This window comes from Panicum virgatum, chromosome 8K, assembly GCF_016808335.1.
Source record: "Panicum virgatum strain AP13 chromosome 8K, P.virgatum_v5, whole genome shotgun sequence".
NCBI lineage: Eukaryota > Viridiplantae > Streptophyta > Magnoliopsida > Poales > Poaceae > Panicum > Panicum virgatum.
Genome location: NC_053143.1, coordinates 17,643,049 through 17,665,453, shown reverse-complemented (window position 1 = coordinate 17,665,453; position 22,405 = coordinate 17,643,049). Strand labels below are relative to the sequence as shown.

General features: G+C 45.6%; 1 protein-coding gene across 1 annotated transcript; it reads right to left on the bottom strand.

Moving 5' to 3' along the window:
* Nucleotides 1-343: 343 nt before the first annotated feature.
* On the bottom strand, nucleotides 344-20,544 carry LOC120645519 (protein FAR1-RELATED SEQUENCE 5-like). The gene is made up of 6 exons (XM_039922301.1): nucleotides 20,491-20,544; nucleotides 1,775-2,378; nucleotides 1,439-1,669; nucleotides 1,221-1,345; nucleotides 670-1,082; nucleotides 344-566 (listed from the first exon to the last, which is right to left on the bottom strand). The coding sequence occupies exons 1-6, from the start codon at nucleotides 20,542-20,544 to the stop codon at nucleotides 344-346; spliced, it is 1,650 nt and encodes a 549-aa protein (XP_039778235.1).
* Nucleotides 20,545-22,405: the final 1,861 nt, after the last annotated feature.

The following is a 22,405-nucleotide window of genomic DNA, read 5'->3' as shown; positions in this document are numbered from 1 at the left end:
GAAGGAAAAGATAGAATAATTTAGTTATTGTAATGAGGACTTTGCCAGCGAAGGAAGATGAAAAATTGCCACCGTACCTATAAACATTCTGTAGCTGCAATCAGATCCTTGGAAAATAAAAAATCTAGCACATCTTCAGGGAGCTTTGTTTCCTACAAATGAAGATGAACATTAGTCATAATTACACATGCCTCACACATGGCTAGTTGTCAGCTTTGATGAACATTACTGAAAACTACCTCTGCACTCAAGTGGCATGTTCGCCGATTGTGTCCCAGGTCCTTACACAGGCTACATTTCGTGGTAGATTTCTCGGTAGATATAGTCTTATCTGAACTTGACTTCAACTTTTTCTTCGGGGCCCTATGCCAGGCACGTGCATGGGATCCAGCACATCTCTGAACTCTTCACAATCAACCTCCGGCGCTTGTGGCAGCACCGGTCCATACATTTTGCCTTCGTTCGCTCCTGCATTTGGCATGATCACAGCAGCTTCTTGTTCAAGGACACGTTTGATCCGCTCATATCCTTCAGTTGAACGTGATGCTATGAAGGCTGCAGTGAGACTGAGATTGCAAAGCTCACGGAACCTCAGTAGTGTAGGGGAATAGTCATACATGGTGCTCTTCCTTATCGGCGGAAATGCACACTTCGCCCCCCATTGTCTACCTTTCCAAAACACAGCAGTCTGGAAGCATGCTCTCATCCCGAAAGCCTAATCCAAAGAAGATGTGTGAGCATGGGGTGCCAAGGGATTGCAACTTATGACAAGAACAAGAAATTCCCTTCAGATTGGCCTCTACACTTAATTCACATTTCACATAGTTCATGATGTCTCTATCGATCCTTCCAACAATATACTCAGTTGTATCATCGCCATCTAGAATCTCAATTAGAGAACACTTCTTGGCTGCTTGTACGCTGAATTGGACCTTCGCCTTAAAAACGTTTGGCATTAACCTTTTCTTCGCGTTTATCTCAAGAATTGAAGCATCTGGTTCTGTGAATGGCTCGGATTGCAGTGCATTAGCATCGTCGTCCGCCTCATTTCTACGCACCTTTGTAAGACAGCTCTCATAGTGCTGTACCATTTCTAACAGGGTCATTTTACCTTCCAGTTTCATCTGAAGCCTAGAGTTCATGCTCTCACTCTGTTAGTTGCTCCTCAGTCCTAAATAGCGATTACCAACATGATACGCAGCACACCAGGTTTCCCTCACCTCATACATCTGATAAAGCCAAGAGTCCTCTGTGACCTCATGCTTAGACAGGAATGCCTGCCATTTCCTCTCAATCTCTTCTATGGAGCAAAGGTCATACATAAAAATCCTGAACTCTTCCTTCACTATATCATCGTGAATATTGCGCACAAGGTTCCGCTCAATATGTCATCCGCAAAGCCTATGCGGTGAATTCGGCCACACCACACTAATTGCACTCTGCATAGCAAGGTCTCCATCAGTGATCACGGAAACATGATGCTTTTGAACATTAGCTTCAGTAAATGTTATCAGCAGCCACACATATGACTCAATATTCTCATGAGAAATAATTCCACATCCGAAAAGAATTGTGCGGTAATGGTGATTCGCCCCAACAAAAGGCACAAGAGGCAGGTTGTACCGATTTGTTTTGTAGGTGCTATCAAATACAACCACGTCACCAAATGCTGCATAATCAAGCAGACATTGAGTATCACACCAGAATAATCCCTGTAGGTGTCCTTTCCCATCAGTCATGTACTTGAAAAAGAAATCAAAATCTCTGTTTTTACGTTCCGTCAGGTGACTGATGACTGTTTGAGCATCACCACCAGCAATTATCTCCTGCTTATAGAGATGGCAGAAATTATACAAGTCCCTTGATGTATAGCCAACCTTGTCATACCCACCGTACTGCATTTCCATAATTTCAAAAATTTGGTGTTTGCGGATCCTAGCAACCCCCAACTCGACAATTTCAGCTTTCTGCTCATCGCTGATCGTTCGATGTGAACGTAGCAGACAACCAAGGTCAGTTGGCGCCAGCGGGTGGTTATGTTGATCGATGAAATCCTTCACATACCACTGCCCGGTGTTCCTATCAACTGCTATCACCAATTTTGCAGGGCATCCAACACGAGTTATATCCCGTGGCCTCCTCTGCTTAATCTCCTTCTTCACGTACTTCTCTTCACGGCAACCATGACGACTGCAAATATACCTCCGAAGGGTCAGCTCAGTGCGGTCACTGTTCCACTCAACATAGCTTTTCCTCACAGTAAATCCTTTACCAAGAGCGTATGCGTTATAAAACTGAAATCCTTCATATTCGTTAGCGAACATCTTCCTAACAATTTCATTGTACTCCAGCAAAGACTCAAGATCTGCCATTTGCTCCTGCATCCATCAACAACATTAAACAAATTAATGATTGTAGTATGCTGATTAATTCAAGTTATGCTGCAGAAAAATTGAAATCTAAGATTGTAGTATAAAACCCAAAGATCAATGAGATGTACATAATTAGTCTAATACAAATTTCAGGGTGATTTAGATGAAGGGAAATAGGGAAAACTCAAAAAAGGCATAAGCAACTGGATGCAGCAGAGCCAAGGGAACTAGATGCAGCAGAGCCAAAGGCAACATAGCAATAGCCACTTGTTTGAACTGTAATCTCAACCAGAACTAGTAAAAACTAAAACCAGTAAACTTTGAGATGTATGTACAATGCATAATAGAACAATATTTACAATATAGACCAATTACATGAAGTGAACACAATTATTACAGCCATGTTAGCACTGTGAAGTTATACAAGTTAGACTGCAGAGAGGATGATGACAGATTAAATATGCTATGACTATATTGCAGATGACTGTATAAAAATATGCTAATGACATAGTTTTTTGTTGTGATGCACAAATATGTAGGACACTAATCTGAAGAAGGGTTTCAATTGTAATCAAGAAGGCAATCAGATTAACAACAATGGAACAAACAGATGAAGGAATAAATGCTTTGTTACACATGCAGGAGGTATAATTACAGTCACATGAGAATGCAGACTACAAACAAAATATTTCGCCCCAAACATCGAATACTATCTTGAGCAAGATATCATCTGATCATGAAACAAGGCACATAACAAGAGGAGACGGCGTCCAAGTACCTTTGGCTAAATGATCTAACATGGGGCAGCTGGCGGTTGACAAAGCAGGCGCAGGCGGCAATGCAGTAGGGAACACAACCGGCGGCGTTCAAACCCTACCCGCGCGGAGTACGGCGACGACCTTTAGCGGCGGGGCGAGGGGAGGGCGGTCACCGGAAAGAGCGAGGGTGGGGCCGAGTGTAGGGTGCGGCGTTGGCGACGGCAGCGCCGATAGAGCAGGGCGGCAGTGATCCGGCAGGGGTGAGGCATGTAGGGTGCGGCGGCGGCGAGGCGGCGGCGATCCGACAAGGGTGAGGCAAGACAGTTGCGGGGCGTGGATTTGGTGCGGGGGGCGGGGGCAGGGTGCGAGGAGTGGTTTGGGGTTGTGAATTGCCACAGTATCCTTCCACACCTCAAATTAATTAAATTAATTATTTTGGGAGGCACCAAGAGGCACCTCCAACCATTGTAAAAGGCTCCTTTCTTTATGATTACATTCGATAACACGATCGATTGAAGCCATCACAAATCTCGTTACCTCCCTCCATATCATCTCCATAGCGGCCCCCACCGCCGAGGATCAGACCCCCGCTCTGGGCTAGGCCGAAAAGGGCGACGGCCTAGAGCCCAGCCTAGTAGAGGCCCATACCGTGCCCCTGTGTACATATATGTATGTTTATTTTCTTTTTCAATCTTCAGCCGAAGGCCTAAGGCTAACACAGCAGCGCACCACTTACGATGCATAGTTTCTTAATTTTCTTCCTTTTATTCTAATTTGCAATCACTGCTCCACATGACCACATTCGCGTATTTGCGTCCGTTGTACTTCTGCCGCCGCGGCGTCGCGAGCTGCGGGAAGCCTCGTTGTTGCCATCACAAGCATCATGGGGGACAACACAGGCGGCTCACATCTTCCATCTCGACCGTTCGACGGGCACAGCGGTAGTGTGCGCTAGATTGCCTCGATCTTGACTCGTTGTACTACAGTGCAACGGCATCTCACTGTAGGAACGGTGAGCACAAACCATCCCAAAACTGATGCAACCATCAATTTACACTTACTTTAGGCCCATGCAGCAGAGCGCGACAGCCGGAGACCCAATGAACAAGGGGCCCAGCAGCCCATATATGAAACATGCCTCCCAAAACGCTAATCGTAGCATCTTTATCTTTCAGAGCCAGCTGAGCATCAGAAAGGCAAAAGTCTATTTTACCTCCTCCAACTATCACCAAAGTTTGGTTTTCCTCCTACAACTATAAAACCGGGTATTTCACCTCCCTCAACTTTTCAAACCGTCCATTTTACCTCCCTCGAGCGGTTTTGAAGACGGTTTGCTACAGTAACCATAGTTTTGTCTTTTTCTTTTTTAAAAAAATTTCAGTTGAATCTTTGAAAAATCATAGTAAATCAAAAAAATCATAAAATAAAAAATATTATGGCTATAGTTTTCGTCGTCCCATTATGGTGAAATTTTTTACTGTAACTTTAGATATATACTTTTCTGTAATTAATTTATAGCTATAGTTTTCGTCGTCCCATTATGGTGAAATTTTTATGGTGAGCTAATCATTATATGATTGAGCTGTAGTAAAAATTTTATGATTATTAGATCATGTTTGACTGATCTATAGATTTATCTATATAAACTAGATAAATCTATAGAAAAATCTAGACGAATCTATAGATAAATCTATAACTCAGTCATACATGATCTAATAATCATAAAAATTTTACTATAGCTCAATCATATAATGATTAGCCCACCATAAAAATTTCACCATAATGGGACGAAGAAAACTGTAGCTATAAATTAATTACAGAAAAGTATATATCTAAAGTTACAGTAAAAAAATTGTACTAAAGTATACCATATAATATATTCACTGCGTATATCTACTCATGCGGAGTCCAACAAAATTGAATTTTCTATTTTATGTTTTTTGTGTGATTTACTATGATTTTTCAAAGATTCAACTGAAATTTTTTTAAAAAAGAAAAAGACAAAACTACGGTTACTGTAGCAAACAGTCTTCAAAACTGCTCGAGGGAGGTAAAATGGACGGTTTGAAAAGTTGAGGGAGGTGAAATACCCGGTTTTATAGTTGTAGAAGGAAAACCAAACTTTGGTGATAGTTGGAGGAGGTAAAATAGACTTTTGCCCATCAGAAAAATAGAGGCAACACGACTTCTGCCTTCGGACATCGCGCGCGTTGCAGATCGGGAATCCATCGCCTGAAGCTTCCGCATGCTGCTTTTGGGCTGGATTCGGCCCAATAACACTTGGACGGAGCACAGCTCACATGGGCCGCCCTGCTGCTGTGCTCTTGTGATCCGGAAAACCTATATATCTTTCGGAAGATTTTTTCTTCACAACCTTCCAATATCTGAAATTCATGCAAATCATCCTATCTATTAGATCTTCTTAATCCTAACTTTCTTCTTCCATACACCGCCGCCCCGCCCGCCGGTCGCGAGCGCCGCGCTCGCCCATCCGCCGCCGCGTGCCTGCCCGCCGCACGCCGCTGCGGCTCCACGCTGCTGCGCTGCTGCCGCTGCTACCCTGCTGTGCTACTGCAGGCGCTGCCCCGCTGCCCCCGCTGCTGCATGCGCTGCCGCACTGTTGCATGCGCTACTGCGCAGCTACCGCTGCTGCAGGGCTGCTTCTGGCGCTGCTGCGCTACTGGGGACCTCACGCAACAATAGAAACAAGTGCAGGAGCCTTGTTGCAAAGACTGTGACTCATATGAATAGTTCTGAATAGTGCTGTGCAGTTCTAGAAAAGTCCAGAGGCTTTGGTGTAAAGTATCTTTTTCTTTTATTCATAAATTAGCTGTTATCTTCTAAAATTCATAGTAAATCATAGAAAAATCAAAAAACTTCAAACAAAAAATTGTTAGGTTCCTTGTGAAATGCTCTTTCCAGTAGTATAACTTGTTTTAATGTTCATCTAATGTTTGTCATGGTTTTAGTCCTCTGTATGAAAATAGTTTAATGTAAAACTTTTTGCTGGAAAGTGATAAAATAGTGAAACTAGATTTATTAGCTTTATATTCATGCCTAGTATCTGTGGTAATTTTCTTAGATTTGTTCAATCAAGTTTGGATGCCTTTTCCGAATTTACTTGTTTAGAGTAGCTAAAAATTGATATATTTATGGTTAATTCTAGGAAAATGCTTTTGATGCAAATTCAAGTTTCATGATCTCTTTGTAATGTCCTCTACATGCTCAAATTCTTCCATGATTTATGCTTTCTTTATAAGCCATGTTTCTCAATTCTTATTTTGACTTTGGGATCGTTATGCATTAGTGTTGTTTGTTATAATCGCATATATTACGTTCTTGTGTCTTTGCATAGTGTTTCATCCATGTTTCATTCTTAGCATGTTATTTTCATGTTACCGCATCATACCAATGCATACGCATCACTTCATGCATTATAGTGTCTGAACCGTCGGAGAACGAGCCTGTTGAGCCAGCCGAGTCCGTCGAGCCTGAACCCAGAGTCCAGTTCGTGGTCGAGCCCGAAGTTGACCAAGGCAAGCAGCTAAGCATTATTCCTTGCACCTATTTAATCTGATTTAGTTTAGTTATCTCACTTGGGTATTGTTGGGCTATATATATAATACATATGTATTGCATTTTGGTACCTACTTTTTTGCATTACCCTTCCTTGAATTATTATCCATGTCATTGCCACTTATTAGTTAATTAATAATTCAACTTGACTAGATGCTTAGTCCTGCTTAGAGTACTTATATTACTTGCTAGGAAGGAATGGTTTGGAGTATCACTTTCACCTGGTTATCCTTATTCGCACTAGTTTGGCTGGGGTAATGTTGGAGTGATAGTATCGAGATTCGAGCGGAATAGTAGGGCTAGAGAATGAAGTCACATGGGCATAGTCTGCTTGGATCGTTTAAGGACCGTCCGTGGATGACGTCGGTTTTGAGCAACTTTCCGTGCTACCACATATCCAAATAATGGTACGGATGATCCAATTACCTTCTTTGACTTGATCATTAAGACCCGGTCCCAGATGCATGGCTAAGGGGCTATGTAGGGCGGTGGACCTAGATTACTCCCCGCGCAAGCTGGGCGTACCCTCAACGGTTAAGACTCGTTGGGAACGGTTGACGCGAGTACCCCCTTATCCAACTTTGGCTAGTTGGGTGAGCCGCATGGTCCTTTCATCGTGTGGGTAAAGTAGTACACACTTGTAAGGTTTAAATCAATTCGAATTGCCGCGCTCTCGGTTATGAGCAAGCTCATTATCCCATGAACTCTTCGTAGAATTTTGGTTAGGATGGAAATGGTTCATGTCACAGCTATGATCAATTATATATTATATTACCCTCTTAATCAACTAAAATTATTTGGGGTTGGGCAAGATTAATTAATTTTGCTAGGTGATAGTTTAGAAAGTTTATGCTTTTGCAATAATTACTTAACCTTAAAGCTTTTGTTTGAGCCATTGCATTATCCTTGTTTATTTAATCGCGTAAGTCTTGCGAGTACCTTTTGTACTCAGGTTGCTTCTAAACCTAGTTGTAGGTGAGTCGGAAGTGGTGTTCAGCCACTTCTACCCCGCTGATTCAAATGCGGGGAAGGAGTAGGTCGTTGAGGCTGGGATCGTGTCCTTGAGCAAGACATCATTATCTTAGTATGTTTTTATCGTAATCGAACTTCATGAGAGTATGTAAATTCAATAAACTCTAAGTTTCTGTTTAATATATCTTTCGTGAGCCCAAAGTTTGTAATGGAAGTTAGTTTGAACCCGTCTATATGAAACTTGTAATATTAAGTGTGTAAAATTGCTCTTTGTGAATCATCGGCAATGTACGTGTTTGTATAACGGTACGTGTGCTTAATCCTAAGCATGTGACAAACACGTACCGGGACTACCGGATTTGCTCTCGTTCTAGGTGCATTGTGTTGGTTAAGTGCCTCTAAGATGTGCATTAGCACGTGGTGTGTCGAGAGACGGACACGTGCTAGCTCTCATGTTAAAAATTTACCAATAATTTCACCTAAACCGAGTGCAAATTGGGCGGTTCTCACACATGCGGCGGTGGCGGTACCGTGCACGCGCGGCCGGCGACATGCGCTGCCCGGAGCTCGCTCGCCCGCGCCGCCAGTGGAGCTCCTGCATCCCGCCCGCTCGGAGCCCAGACACGCGGCGGCGGAGCTGCAGCTGAGTCCTGCACGCGGATGTGGTGACGAGAGGAGCTGAAGCTGGTACAGAGAAGAGAGGAGGTGAGAAGACGGAAGGCTCACCGCGCTTGCATAGATGGGGTCATTGTAATACAAGCAAACCAAACACACAGCAAAATGAAACGAGGCTTCACTTATTTATGCAACTAAATATGAATCAGTACTAGTGGCGACAGGCTTGAACCACCTATTATTTTGTGGACTAAAAACCACTCATAAAAATAATGCTACGAGTATTTTGGTATTTTTCTTTATGATTACAGTCATCACAAATCTCGTTATCTCCCTCCATATCATCTCCATAGCTGCCCCCACAGCCCCACCGCCGAGGATCAGACCCCCGCCAACGCTGGCTCTGGGCTAGGCCGAAAAGGGCGACGGCCTAGAGCCCAGCCCAGTAGAGGCCCATACCGTGCCCCTGTGTACATATATGTATGTTTATTTTCTTTTTCAATCTTCAGCCGAAGGCCTAAGGCTAACACAGCAGCGCACCACTTACGATGCATAGTTTCTTAATTTTCTTCCTTTTATTCTAATTTGCAATCACTGCTCCACATGACCACATTCGCGTATTTGCGTCCGTTGTACTTCTGCCGCCGGGGCGTCGCGAGCTGCGGGAAGCCTCGTTGTTGCCATCACAAGCATCATGGGGGACAACGCAGGTGGCTCACATCTTCCATCTCGACCGTTCGACGGGCACAGCGGTAGTGTGCGCTAGATTGCCTCGATCTTGACTCGTTGTACTACAGTGCAACGGCATCTCACTGTAGGAACGGTGAGCACAAACCATCCCAAAACTGATGCAACCATCAATTTACACTTACTTTAGGCCCATGCAGCAGAGCGCAACAGCCGGAGACCCAATGAACAAGGGGCCCAGCAGCCCATATATGAAACATGCCTCCCAAAATGCTAATCGTAGCATCTTTATCTTTCAGAGCCAGCTGGGCATCAGAAAAATAGAGGCAACACGTCTTCTGCCTTCGGACATCGCGGGTTGCGGATCGGGAATCCATCGCCTGAAACTTCCGCATGCTGCTTTTTGGGCTGGATTCGGCCCAATAACACTTGGACGGAGCACAGCTCACATGGAGCGCCCTGCTGCTGTCTTGTGCGGTTTTTTTATTTTTATATTTTTTATTTTCGTTTTTTACAAAAATATATTTTTGATTTGGAAATTTACAGGAATATACCGCGCAGGTCCTTGGGGCCGGTCGCCCGGCAGCGGAGCGGCAGGGGCATTTTTGAAAAAAATTTCACGGAGAAAATTACGCGCAGGTCCTTGGGTGCCGGTCGCCCGGCAGCGGGACGGCCGGCCCCCCAGGCCGCCCGGCTGCAGGGCGACCGGCTCTCCCACCCTTATATAAGGGTTGGCTGGTCCCCCACCCCTCATTTGTATCACTAAAATTCCAGAAGGCAGCCCATTTCGGTGAAGGGTCAACAAGTACATCATCTCATATGAACCAAGCAGTGGAACAAGAAAATGAAGATCAGAACATGCATGTCACAGAACTAGAGCCGCAAGGTATAGCTGATCAGCTAGGAGAAAAAAAGATCAGAACGTGCATGTCATTCAACCTGAGCCGCAAGGTTTAGCTGATGAGGGGGAGCGGATACCTGGAATAGTGGAAGCTGTACAAAAGGAAGACCAAGAGACTCGAATGATGGAAGAATGTGGGGACTACTCGTTGCTAGGTGAATGGCGAGACAAGGGTTTTGGAAATCCAGTGATACAGGATATTAGGAGTAATGAGTACGAATACAGAGAGAATGAGGTTGTGCAGGGGGCAAAGTATCCTAGCATTGAAGCTGTGAAAGATGCTGTGAAGCTTTGGGCTATATCGTTGAGGAAGGAATTTAGAGTTGTGAAGTCTAGCAGCAAAGAATATGAGGTGAAGTGTGTCAATGGCGATTGTACATGGCGAGTACATGCCTACAAGGGCAAGCACAAGACACACCGGGAGTGTTCAATTGTTACACCACATACATGTAGATTAACTGTTGTTGCGCAAACTCACCGTAATATCACATCCACTTTCGTGGCCAAGAAGATATATGGGGTGATTCTGGACAAAATTGATTATGAGCCAAAATTGATAATTAAGGACATCGACGACCGTTTTCAATACAAAATCAGTTATGCAAAGACTTGGCGGGCAAAACAAAAGGTGTTTGAGATGAGATTGGCACATATGATGCATCATATGATAACCTGGCTCACATGCTGTTAGCAATTGTGCAGAGAAATTCTGGAAGCGCGGCTGATACCTACATTGTACCGAGTTTAGATGGGGGACCTGGGTTTCTGCTTCGTGCTTTCTTCTGCCTTGGTGCATGTGTGATGGCATTTATGTATTGTATTTCTGTTCTATGTATTGACGGCACATTCTTGACAGGAAGATATAAGAGGACAATACTGACAGCGATTGGAGTTGATTGCAACAAGCAGGTGGTTCCCATCGCCTTTGCTTTTGTTGAGAATGAGAATACAGAGAGCTGGTACTGGTTCCTTGAACATGTGAAGATTCACGTTGTTGCTGGAAGGCCTGATGTTTGCCTCATCAGTGACAGACAAGCAGGTCTTCTAGCAGCAATAAGGCAACTACATGAAGGAAGTCGAGGACAACCTCCTCTATGGCCAGATGTTGTGAGTAGGTGGTGCATAAGGCATATGGGTGCAATTTTTTATGAGCGCTTCAAGAATAAGGAACTTATGAATTTGTTCAAGAGATTGTGCACTCAGAATCAGCAGCGGATGTTTGATGCATTGTGGCAGGTGCTAGCTAACATGTGCGCCGAGCTGCTAAAGGAACAGGCCTCAACCTCCAGCCAGAAACGTTCCGGCGGCGGATCTTTCACACAGTGGATTAAGGTTGTACCTAAGGAGAAGTGGTCCATTCTATACGACACTAGTGGTCGTCGATATGGGATCGAGACAATCAACCACACAGAGTGTTACAATATGGTAATGCGTCATGTTCATGGATTTCCTCTTGTTGGCATAGTTGAGTTCATCATGTACGGATGCACAAGGTACTTCAGAGAGCGGTACTAGACAGCTGCTGTCTTACTTAATGATTCAGGAGTGATTTTTTGTAATAGGGTCACTAACTACATGAAAGAAAAGACTGAAAAGGCTCAATATCACAAAGTGATCTCCATGAGCATAAAGGATCAAAGGTTTGAGGTTTCATGCAAGGACAAGACAGGGCAGGGTGCCCGCAGACAAAGGGTCCTTCAGGATTGCTTGATAACGCCGGAAGGCAATGTTTTTTGCAGATGCAAGAAGCCACATCTTCTTCATTTACCATGCTCCCATGTCATTGCGGCATGTTCAGAATCCGGGTTGGATCCTGGGGTTTTTGTTTCACAATATTACAGAAAAGAAACTGTTGTGCACACTTGGGGCCATGAGATATATGGCATAGGCAGTCTGGGATCATTCACTACACCAAATATCTCTCCAATGTACATTCCCAATCCAAATGCTTGAGAGGGGTAGGTCGACGGCAGACACTTCGTATCCGCAACGGAATGGATGAGTCTGAGACAGGAAAGAAGAAAAAACAATGCAACCTGTGTGGAGCAGATGGTCACACTTATAAGAAGTGCCCTAAAATGCAAGAAGATAATGCTGGTGCTGAGGTTGGCCCTTCTGGAAATCCCACCGATGGATTGCCTCCGGATTTTGGAGCCCGTCGCGTCTAGATTTCGTTATGTGTGCATATGTATTTGAACCAGATGTATGGATATGTATTCCGACCTGTATGTGATAATTACATTTCGTTATGTATGGATATGTATTTGCACCAGATTGTAGCATGTAATATTACGAAGGTATTTGTGTAGTAAGATTTCTTGGTTGCAGTTCTAAATGTGTAGATTGGTTCAATTAGATTGCTCACTGAATGTAATGTACTGAAAATAGAAGGGTAGTTACGAATCATAAATTTTCGGTTTGCAATACAGTTTTGTAAACAATGCTACGATTACAAAGCAGAGGCCTAAGGCATTCGTACTACTAGGTACTTGAACAATGAAAAGCATGGCATGTGCAACACGATAACCTCGTGTTGTGAGTAAACCTAACATGCCTTAGGAAATGTAAAATGCCGGGATTACATGGTGGTGCTTTACTGAGTGCACCGGGGATATTTTCCCTTCCTAATAGCTTCAGACCCAGCTTCCTTAGCACGGCGGGCCCTCTCTCGCTTCCTCTCCCTATCAGCTTCAAGTTCCTCTGCCTTCTGACGTTCCACTTCTGCAATCCTCTTCTGAATCTCTTCCTGGTTTTTCTTGCGCTTCTCCTCCATCTGTTCTTCATGCAGCATTTGTTGCCATTTTTGTGCAGCCCACCTTGCTTGACGCTCCACGTGGTCCTTATCCTGCTGAGATTGCTCGGTGTCTAACCACTCCACGAAATCACATAGAGGCGGTGGAGTCGTTCCCCAAATCATGTTAGAAGTCATTAATAGATCTGAAAGTGACAAACTCTGATAGTGTTTTGTTGTACCTTTGCTCGGTCCATGCCATAATGCTTGGGCGGGACGTACTCGTAATTCTCGCACATGAAGAACTTCTTGCCAAAGTCGTCCCCCAAAATCCTTGATTTCTTTATTTTGCACAAGGATCCGCAAAAACACATAGGCACCTGGCCTCCTTGGGGGACTGTTTCCGTCGCCTTACTCCATGGAATGTAGGTGGATCCTGAGGATGCCATGGTGTTGAGCCCTGGCAATCACAAGTGAGCAATCAGATTGCTAATATATTATATCAACGCTAATCATTATCAGTAACTACACCTAAATGTACCACTAATCACTCCTAATAATAATTAAACTGATTGCTAAACTACTGTTTCAACAAAATACTTTCTACAATTTTCTAACATTTTCTAAAAAAATTTAATATTATTTTCCAATTTTTTAGACTTTCTAATACTTCTCTAACAATTTTCTAGTACTTTCTAATACTTAATCTAACACTAAATGTACTGTATCAACGCTAATCATTACAAGTAACTGCACCTAAATGTACCACTAATCACTCCTAACAATAATTAAATTGATTGCTAATCTACTGTTTCAACAAAAATAATTACAATATAATCTATTTGTAAAGCGTAGAAGAATTTTGGTTACCTGCAGTCGCCGGCTCGAAAATCCGGTAGGGCTTCCCCTCTCTCCCTCCCTCCCTCTTTTTTCTTGGTTTCTGGAATTTTAGTGATGCAAATGAGAGGTGGGGGGCCGGGGTATATTTCTGTAAATTTCCAAATCGGGCTCTTGTGATCCGGAAAACCTATATATCTTCCGAAAGATTTTTTCTTACCAACATTCCAATATTTAAGATTCATGCAAATCATCCTATCTATTAGATCTTCTTAATACTAACTTTCTTCTTCCATACACCGCCGCCCCGCCCGCCGCGCTTGCCCATCCGCCGCCACATGCCTGCCCGCCACACGCCACTACGGCTCCACGCTGCTGCGCTGCTGCCGCTGCCGCCTTGCTGTGCTGCTGCAGGCGCTGCCCCGCTGCCCCCGCTGCTGCATGCGCTGCCGCGCTGCTGTGCTGCTACATGCGCTGCTGCGCTGCGCAGCTGCCGCTGCCAGCCCTGCTGCTGCGGCACTGCAGCCGCTGCTGTGCTGTGCCCACGCATGCCGCCGCGGGAGAAGAAACATTCGACTTGTAGGAGAAGAAATCTTCAACATTTTTATTACGCATTTTCAATATTTTGTCTTTTCAATTTCAATATTTTATTTTTACAGTTTCAATATTTTAAAAATCAAATGTTGAATATATTTAACAAAATATTGAGTTAATCTTATTAAAATATTGTACATATTGGGCCTAAATAATTAGGCCAAAGTGGGCTTTAAAAATATATGCCTTATTGTAACATCCCGAAAATCAACCAAATAAATCACGCGTGGAAAATAATCTTCAAAAATTTTCATCGTTGAGCTCAAACCTTCCTAAACCCCTGAGCCCTTTTTCCCCGAAACCTGTCCCATCAGATCTCTGCCCTAACATCCGAATCAATCACGGTCTCGTCTCTTTCTTTTTCTTATTCCGCGCATCGCGTACCACCGACCGCCGCATCACGCCCGACCGGCGCGCGTGCGCGTCCGGCCGCGGTCGCCGCCACGAGATCCGCCGGTCGATCTCTCTTTTTCTCTCTCCCCCTCTCTCTCTTTCTTTTTCCCTACCCCTTTTTCTCTTTCCTTTTTCTTTTCTTTTTCCTTCCATCTCCCTCTCTATTCTTCCTCCCTCTCCCTTGCCGCGCACCCCTGAACGCCGCTCGGCTCGCCGCCTGCCCGCGCGCGCGCCTCCCCCTGGCCGTGCACCCCGCCACCGCACCCCCCCCTTTAACGCGCGCGTGCGTGCACCCGGCCACCCCACGCGCGGCACGCGCCTGCCCCCGCCCGCGCGCCCCGCCGAGCATCCCTGGGCCGGGCGCACGCACGCGTGCGGCGCACCGCGCCATGCCACGGCCGCCTGCCACGCGCTGCACGCGTTCCACGTGGTACCGAAGCCCACCGCGTCGCGCGCTGTCAGCACCATCACCGCCTTCCTGTGCTCGCCCTCGCCGCCGACTACGCACACGCGCGCACTACTCGCACAGCGCCGCCGCCTCGCCGCTCGAGCCGCGCAACGCGATGCCAAGCTGAGCAGCCGGTCCCTCCACGTGCTCGTGCTCCCTAGCGCGTTAACCCTACCCGAGCCGTCACGTCGCCGCCGCGAATCGCACGCCGCTCCGCTCCGCGATGCCGAGCACCATTAAAGCCACCCCGCACCGCTCGCCGGCCTCCCCACCGGCCACCACCGCTTCACCGCCTCTCGTGGCCTATAAATAGGCCCCTACGCCGCTTCCTCGCCACCACGACGCCAACAGCCACCTATAGCCTCCTCCTAGAGCTCTCCAGCGCCACCGCCACCTCCATAACCGCCGAACTCCGCCCGCCGCCTTGGGGAGCCGTCCACGGGCCGCCATCGCCCAAGGTGAGCGGGGGAATCTAGTCCCCAGGACTCCCTCGTGCTTTTCCCCTAGCTCCGGGCCGCCGCTAAGCTCCCCAGTGGTGCCACCACCATCGCCGCCGCCCGCCGCCGTGGCCAAGCTCCCACGGGCCACCTCCGCTTGAGCCGCGGCTAGGAATCAACTCCCCATGCCGCCCTCTCCCTTTTCCCCCGCTCCCCGAGCACCGACGAGCCCCCAGGTCGCCGGCCCAGGGCCGTCGCCGGCGCGCCGGCCTCCTCCCCTATTCTGCGGGGAGAGAGAGAAGAAGAAAGGGCAATTTGCCCATAACCCCCTCCCCTTTCTTTTATTTGTTTAAGAACCCTTCCACCCTTTGGCCCTTTTGCAAATTAAGCCCTTCCTTTTATTATATTCCTAAATAAACCCTCCACCATATAAACATATTTATAAACAAAACCCTACCCTTTCCTAGAATAACCCAAATATTCCCCAGATTTCTAATCAGGTCCTTTCACTATTTACAAACAAGTCCCTGGACCCTTGTTTAGACCCTAAACACCCCGTTAACTTATCATTTCATGCGCAAAACAATCTCCGATCGACCTGAAACTTTACCACGCCATTACTAACATAGTTTTGGCCATGCCATTAGGAAACAGCCCAAAAATATTACTTCTATCTCCATATCTTAATTGTTTCCGTATCAAGCTCAGCGATAAAACTTTTATTTCTTTTTCTTGATTGTGTGTTTGTTTGTATGCGTCATAGATCACGGTGTGAACGAGGGAGAACCCGTCGACGAGCAGTACTGCGAGCAAGCGAATGAGGAACAGTTCCGCGACCCCTCACCCGAACCTGAAGGACAGTACCTCGATCAGGACTTCCCAGAAGGCTTTGAAGACGGTAAGTTCAATCCCGCCCTTTGATGCATATTTTGTCCTAGTTTTTATAAACACAACCTAATGGCATATTTTATAAAAGTGCATATGTTTTGCCTGCTGAAAATATGGTTGGATAGCCACCCCTTGATTTGTTATAACCATTCCTTCACCACCTAGATTAATGTCTGAATGTGATTTGTTTGGACGTTAATCGCTGCTAGAACGCTTAGGACCTTAAACACAATACAACTTGTTTTATAAAAAGGGAAAATGTGTGAGTGTGTGGGAAGGGAAAAATGTGGAATTTCGAAAGATGAGAATAGACGAGATGGATGGCACTTCTGTGTGAATTGCCGAATGGTGTGCTCATGCCTTTGTGGCAGAGCAAGGAAGGGAGATATACATCTTGTCACAACTAAGGACCGAGTTGATGTGTCATCTCACCTAACTCCACTATCGTGCAAACCACTCGACCGTTGTATGGGCAACGGCTTAGCATAAATCCCACTAGTTAGTCTGATAGCCATCAGGAGAGCTGAGAGCAACGGGTGATCAAGGAGAAGGGATTAGCTCTGTGTGACTTATGCCCCGGTTGAAGCCTCTGTGATAGGTCAATGACCCCTTGGTGGATCCCGTGATGGCTAGTCAGGTCTAGCTAAGGTGGGTAATGGCTTTGTTGGGATCTGCACCGAGACTACAATGATCAAGTTGCGGTACCCCGCTTGTGGTTCAAGTTGCACACCTCTGCAGAGTTAAAATCTATTCGAATAGCTGTGCCCACGATACTGGGCGAGTTACGGTGTGGTCACATAACTAGTGTTTCTTCTGGGATTAGAGGGGTTGGCATGAGTTGTTTTGGAAAAGTGTCCGGCAGTTGTGCCGTGTGCTACGGTGGATGAGGAGTCCGGTAGCAACTTAAAACTTGGATCCTGTATTACTCGAAAAACTTGCTTTGAAAATTCTTTCTTTCAAATAAACCCTTGCATAAAAATCAGCTTTCCGCGAATTAAACCCTAGCCTTATCCTTGATTTATCATGTGCATTATATTCCGTTTATACCCCCTCCGTGGGTATGGTTGGACTTGCTGAGTACGTTTGTACTCACCCCATTCTTAATTTTTGCAGAGGAAGACCCAGACTTTGTTCCCGAAGACGTCGAGTAGAGGTTCTGTCCTGCACCCCACCTTGCCTGTGGATAGGGTCACTCGCAGGAAGATCCGTATGGTGCAAGACTCTGATGACCCCCTCTTCATAATTAATATCGTTATGTGGGTGTTAGTTGTTATCCTCGCGATAGTGGCGCTTCACTGCACACTTCCGCGTAGAGTTGTACGGTGATGTACCGTCTGATGTAATAAAAGTGTTATCAGCCTCCTGGACTGATATTGTATCACTTTTAAATCTTCTCTTATGAGGGGCGCTTCACTTATCTATCTTCCACAAGATAGATAGGAGGCCCCTCTTGTGATCTGTTTAAACTGTTTTACCTTTTTCTTTTGCAGCTGCCAGCTAATCTCTCTTCCTTTTCTTCTCATTTATTCTTATTCTATTCTCTATTTTCTTTCTTTTTTTGTTCAACTCTTTTTACCTATTCTTTTATATACATATCCTTCTTATATTTTTTGATATTTTTTCTATTACTCCTGTCGTAATATAAAAGTTCGAGGTGTATGTTATTTGTTCGCTCTGTAGGTTAAGGCCGTGTTTAGTTGCCGTCTGTAAAGTTTTTGAAATGGCATCTTTCTACATTTGAAGTACTAAACGTAGACTAATCACAAAATAAATTACAGAACTCGTCTGTAAATCGCGAGACGAATCTAATGAGCCTAATTAATCCGTCATTAGAGATTGTTTACTGTAGCATTATTGTAGCAATTTAGCGTCTAATTACGGCCTAATTAGGTTTATTAAATTCGTCTCGCGATTTACAGGCAAACTGTGCAATGTGTTTTTTATTTCGTCAAGATTTAAGTCTCCATGCAGGTGTCGGGAAAAAAAATTGGAATTTTGATTTTTGGAACTAAACACGGCCTAAATTGTTCTGCCATGTTAACTCATTGTTCGTCATTATAATGTTTTGTTCATTCTACCTTATTATCTGTTCATTATGTGTTAATTTTTTTCGTAAAAATAATTATTTGTTCGTGTTGTTAAAATATTTGTTCCTGGTAGCTGAAACTAATTATTAAATATTTAAAATATATTTTTTAAATACCGTGCAAATATATGCAAGTGTGGTTTTATTTTGAAGATCTCACTGTAACAAAGCTAATGGTGTAATCAGAATTTAATTTGAATACATATTTTAAGATATATGAATTTTTTAATTTGAAACTACTTTGTACGTGGCTGATGTCAGCGATGGTTCCCACAACCATCACCGAAAGCGATCTATAGTCATGCCCTTCGGAGACCGTGGCACACTAAATTTATAGGCGCCGTCATCGATTGAACACGAACGGTTGAAACTAAATTGGCAAATTAGAGAGAGAGACAGGTCACCGGCCGCCGGACATTGCAGGTTGCATGCAGCGTGCGTCCAGGTACCCTAAGAGCAAGGCTTATAACCCCGGGCTGGGAACAGGCCACGGCATGCATCGGTGGCAGCGGTGGCATGCAGCGGTGGCAGTGGACCCGTTACCAATTAATACTATCTGTGGGTGCAGCAGTCTGCATGCAGAGAGAGCAACCGCGACACAGTTCTCTTCGCTGGTTTGAAGCCGGCTGGGAACGGAGCACCGGCTGTCTTCTTTTTTCTTCTCTCTCCGCCAGCGAGGACTTTTCTGCTGACATGGATTCCTTCCAGCCGGTGAATAGTCCTCATAATACTTGCTCTAATGCCCTTACGCTCAACCTGATTTGCCTGCGGTACTTGGAGCAGATTCCCACCGTATCGCTAGCACCTTCATCTTGAATTCAATAAGTTATTTCATTAATTGTTTATTTAGCATGTTAGATCTTTAATTTTAAACGTTAAACTAATTTTATTTTGCTGCTCTTTTTTTTGTATTATCAATATTTTTCTCCAAAATTAAATATATGCACTGGCACTACAATCTCTTTTGCCATGTTATGAATAACAAATATTTAGTGTAAAGGGTCCATAATTTTGGGTTCGCTGGAGGGCCCTCGAAATCATAGAGACCGACCCTTGAGCAGGCTAGACCTGGTTTAGCTAATACGGGAGTTTTTTTCGCGTACAGCCAGAGCCAGGTTAGAGGGTCTTTTTTGCACTAGCTACGCCTGACTAAAGGGCTATACAGGTAACCAAACAAAATGAATGCATTATTGAAGCCTTTAGGTTCTTCGTAACAGGTTGCTACTATTTTTTAACTATTAGATCTGGATCCCACTTCAATTTTATTCATCTATTTACCTCATGTTGTAATAACAGTGTCCCATAATTTTTACCGAATTGCAGAGCATTTTCGCTCAGCTAGATTTTATGAATTTACCTCCTGCAAACATGTTCTTTTACACAGCCACGAGGTCGTAACTTGTAAGCCAAATGTAGTTTCTACGATCCTCGAAACAAACTTAGCCAAATTACAATGCAAAAGCAATTATTGCATAGTTTTATTGTTACTAGAAAAGACAACACTTTTTGCTTCCGTGCCAATGTTTTTAGCTATATTGTCTCCAATTCTTTTTAGCTATATTGTCTCGAATTCTTTTTAGCTATATTATCTTTTGCAAGACTCAGCTTCATGAAAAATGATCGACAAAACCTATGATTTAGGAGGAAAGGATTTATTTTCCAATCAATTTGGTTATATCCTGAGATACCGTAGCTTAAAGGAATCTTCTAGGTTCGAGCATCCCAGCGGATTACTCGTAACTCTCACCTAAATGAAGAGGATCAATCTCCATATTCTATCCATTTCAAAAAAAAATCTCCATATTCTATCATTTGGTAATTAGATTTTGTTAGTATGCTCCAGTAATCATTGCTAAAAATATAAAAATAGTTATTTGTAATAAAGAGAGTTTTTGGTACTCCCTCCGTTTCAAATTGTAGGTCGTTTTGTCAAATCTAGATTGATAGATTTTAATTTGCTATGAACCTAAATATACACTATATCTAGATACATAGCAAAAATTATGTATCTAGATTTGTCAAAACAAACCACAGTTTGAAATGGAGGGAGTATACACTATAAGTAATTTGTTGAAGATGGTCTTAACTTTGAATCGCCTGGTCTATTTTCAAGATCATTTGTACAGTCACGCTCTGGTCATTTAATTAAACATTCACGCTTTGCTGGAAACAAAAACAAATGTGCGGTGGCACACCTTCGCCATGCCTACGTTAGCCTTCCCCGCCTGCTCCCCGCGCGTCACGGCCATCACCTGCCGCTCGCACGCCGGTTGCCCACCTCCGCCGCATGCTCGCCGGCTGCTGTCCTCTACCGCGACCCTCGCCCGTTCGCACGCCAGCTGGCCGCCACAATGTGTTGACTCAATCTCGTGCACACTTTGACCATGATGTAAATACTTAGATGCATGTCAGGTTCACGTTTACATTCAGAATTTAGCTAGCTGCATGTTAGGAGTGATCCGGTCTGAGTCGTGCTGCGTTCACGGTGAGACCGAGTCGTTCTCTCGCCACGGCGCGCACAAAAAGCTCCTGCGCTAGGCAGGCACGTCGCAGCGTTAATGGGTCCCGGCGGGGATCTCGCGGGCGTGCGTGCTCTGTATCCACTCGATAATAAGAAGCAAAACAGAAACCGAAAAGACTGCAACGTTTGGCAGCACCACATCTCGTATTCACTGTTCCATCGTGTTCACGTCGAGTGTGTGAGTGTGCGGCAAGTTGCCGATCGCCATCGAGCTGCTCATTCCGGCAGCCGGCGCCAACAACTGGCATCAGAGCCTGGTGCGTGTTCTACAGCGGCTCCATTAGTCCACCACGATCTCCGGCGTCGAAGAAGTTCAAGGCGACGAAGATGGGCGACGGCCCGTCACCGAGCACTCTCCCTGGCAGTGTCCGGGAGAGTTCCCTCATGTGGCCGATGCTAACCCGCACCAACTACTCCGAGTGGGCGATGTTGATGCAGGTTAATTACGAAGCCATGGAGATACGGGAGGTGATTGAGCCGGGCACGAACGTGAAGCGCTCACAAGATCGCCAGGCGATGGGTGCGCTGCTGCGTTCGGTGCCAAAGGAGATGTGGACGACATTGGGGAGCAAGAAGACCGAGAAGGAGGCGTGGGAGTTGGTCAAGACGATGCGACTCGGTGCTGATCGTGTGAAGGATGCCAATGCCCAGAAGCTGCTCAAGGAGTTCGAGAACATCAGCTTCGAGGATGGGGAGACAATCGACGATTTCGGCATGAGGATCAACAATCTGGTGGCCAATCTCAAATCCCTCGGAGAGACGGTGGAAGACACCTGTGTGGTGAAAAAGTTCCTGCACGTCGTCCCTGCTCGATTCAATCAGGTTGTGGTGTCGATCGAGATGTTCTGCGATCTAAAGAAACTGACGATCGAAGAATTGGTGGACCGGCTGCGCGCGGCCGAAGATCGCCTAGAAGATCAGGTGGTGCAGATCCCGGACAAGGCAGGCAGGCTGCTCCTTGCGGAGCAGGATTGGCCGGAGAAGCACAAGCACCGCTTCCAGTCAAATCCAACCAAAGAGGGCGGCAACAGCAGCGCTGCCGCTGGAAAAGGCAAGGCCCCGTAGCGTGGCGAGGGTGGCAGCTCCAGCGGCACAGGCGCCATAAAATTGACGTCGGAGGGCACCCCCTCGGTGCAAAGGGCGATGCCGCAACTGTGGCATCTATGGCCACTGGGCGCAGGATTGTAAGCATCCAAAGAAGGAGAAGAAGAAGGCGAAGCCGCCGGAGGCGAACGTGGCTGTGGCAGGTGTGGATCAGCCGGTGCTGTTGCTGGCTGAGGTGAACGGCGTCGTGCAGGCGCCAACACAAGTGATTCACCTCGCAGAGGAAAAAGTCGTGCCGGTGGAGTGCCCCGACGGTACATGGGTGCTGGACACGGGCGCCAGTAATCATATGACTGGCACCCGCTCGGCGTTGGCGCACGTCAACGACAACGTTCGTGGCTCGGTGCGGTTTGGCGACGGCTCCTGCGTCGAGATCCACGGCATCGGCTCCGTGGTGATGGAAGGGCGTCACCAAGAACACAAGGTACTGACCGGTGTGTATTACATCCCTAAATTGAAAAGCAACATTATCAGTTTGGGCCAGC

Coding starts and splice junctions, on each gene's coding strand:
- LOC120645519 (XM_039922301.1), bottom strand. CDS start 20,544: ATGGCCGTGACGCGCGGGGAGCAGGCGGGGAAGGCTAACGTAGGCATG. Junction 1,670..1,774: donor CATCAGTCACCTGACGGAAC/GTAAAAACAGAG, acceptor TTGATTATGCAG/CATTTGGTGACGTGGTTGTA. Junction 567..669: donor GACTGCTGTGTTTTGGAAAG/GTAGACAATGGG, acceptor TTGCAATCTCAG/TCTCACTGCAGCCTTCATAG.